This window comes from Dendroctonus ponderosae, unplaced genomic scaffold, assembly GCF_020466585.1.
Source record: "Dendroctonus ponderosae isolate FM_Combo_2020 unplaced genomic scaffold, Dpon_F_20191213v2 Dpon_F_20191213_2, whole genome shotgun sequence".
NCBI classification, from domain to species: Eukaryota; Metazoa; Arthropoda; class Insecta; order Coleoptera; family Curculionidae; genus Dendroctonus; species Dendroctonus ponderosae.
The window spans coordinates 3293946-3295545 of record NW_026018165.1 but is presented as its reverse complement, the minus strand read 5'-3'; the positions used below and the strand labels follow the sequence as shown (position 1 = coordinate 3295545).

At 41.4% G+C, this 1600-nt stretch overlaps 2 protein-coding genes across 8 annotated transcripts in view; one reads left to right on the top strand and one right to left on the bottom strand.

Moving 5' to 3' along the window:
* LOC109536956 (trissin receptor) overlaps nucleotides 1-1600 on the top strand; it is a 93871-nt gene that overhangs the window by 74453 nt on the left and 17818 nt on the right. The window lies entirely within an intron of this gene.
* Nucleotides 19-1600, bottom strand: part of LOC109546317 (flocculation protein FLO11-like) — a 4990-nt gene continuing 3408 nt past the window's right edge. Inside the window, exons 4-5 of one of the 6 annotated variants that reach the window (XR_007280811.1) lie at nucleotides 319-1600; nucleotides 19-146 (exon numbers count right to left, since the gene is read on the bottom strand). Coding sequence is in view for 5 of the 6 variants with exons in the window: in XM_048663639.1 (XP_048519596.1) it covers nucleotides 490-1600 (1111 nt within the window). In the remaining variant the exon portion in view is untranslated. The other 5 variants (XM_048663641.1, XM_048663640.1, XM_048663643.1 and 2 more) reach the window with 5 other exon arrangements.

Here is a 1600-nt window from a genome sequence, read left to right as displayed (position 1 = left end):
AAGTTAGTTTGTTCCTGTTCCGTAGTTAAAGTTGTACCGAGTGGAATAAAAGTTGGAAGCTGAAGAAAGAGTTTAATACTCGGCCATCCACGGTACAATATTTTCTGTTGAAAATACTCTCAAATATAAAGACGCACTGGTCCACTCAATTAAGGGTTAGTAGAAATGTTATAGCAGGAAATTCTGAAAGCAATATCGCATACAACAGATAAATAAATAAATATAAAAAGCAATCAAAATTAGAATAAAATTTCATCATTAAAAATTAATTTTCATTCAATTGCTTTAAGCAACCCAAAACTAAAACTAAGCTGATGAAAATTATGCAGTGAGTTTCCCTTAAATGCGGAAACGCTTTAATGGGACAAAAAAGTTAATTGTAACTGGCAAATTTCAACGGTTCCGTTGTTTGCTACCTATGTACCTGGCCAGCTTATTTTAATATCACAATCCTTAGAGTTCCTAAAATAACTCACCATTAAGATTAACCTACGCGAATTTCAAAAATACAATAACAGCACAACCGAAAATTGTAAATATATTTGGTACAACACTTCCTACGTCATTGGATGGCAACGCGGTTGTTCTAGGAGGACGACTTCCTGCCGAAGTAGTGGCTGCACTGGTACTCGACGGCGCACTAGTAGATGTTTTTGGACTACTTTGTGGTGTAGCTTCGGTAGGAGTCGTAACAACAGGATTGGTAATTGTAGCAGTAGTTTCACCAGGCGTTGTTGCGGTCTCTGTCGTCTCTGTGGATTTGCTTGAAGTAGACCCGCTTGGTGTTGTTGACGGCACTTTGGTAACTGTGGTTTTATCAGTGGTGGTGTCACGCGGTGTTGTTGATGTTTCCTTGGTAACTGTGGTTTCATCAGTGGTGGTGTCACGCGGTGTTGTTGATGTTTCCTTGGTAACTGTGGTTTCATCAGTGGTGGTGTCACGCGGTGTTGTTGATGGTTTCTTGGTAACCGTGGTTTCGTCAGTGGTGGACCCGATTGTTGTGGTTGATGGTTTTTCGGTTACCGTAGTTTCAACAGTAGTTGATTCACCTGGAGTTGTTGATGGTTCTTCAGCGACAGTGGTTTCATCAGTGGTGGAGCCGATTGCTGTTGTTGTGATTGTTACTGTAGTTTGATCAGTAGTGGATTCACCTGGAGTTGTTGATGGTTCTTCGGTTACCGTAGTTTGATCAGTAGTTGATTCACCTGGAATTGTTGATGGTTCTTCAGTGACTGTGGTTTTATCAGTGGTGGAGCCGATTGTTGTTGTTGATGGTTCTTCGGTTACCGTAGTTTCATCAGTAGTGGATTCACCTGGAGTTGTTGAAGGTTCTTCGGTTACTGTAGTTTCACCAGTAGTTGATTCACCTGGAGTTGTTGATGGTTCTTCAGTGACAGTGGTTTCATCAGTGGTGGAGCCGATTGTTGTTGTTGAAGGTTCTTCGGTCTCCGTAGTTTCACCAGTAGTTGATTCACCTGGACTTGTTGATGATTCTTCAGTGCCAGTGGTTTCATCAGTGGTTGAGCCGATTGTTGTTGTTGAAGGTTCTTCGGTTACCGTAGTTTCATCAGTAGTTGATTCACCTGGAGTTGTTGATGGT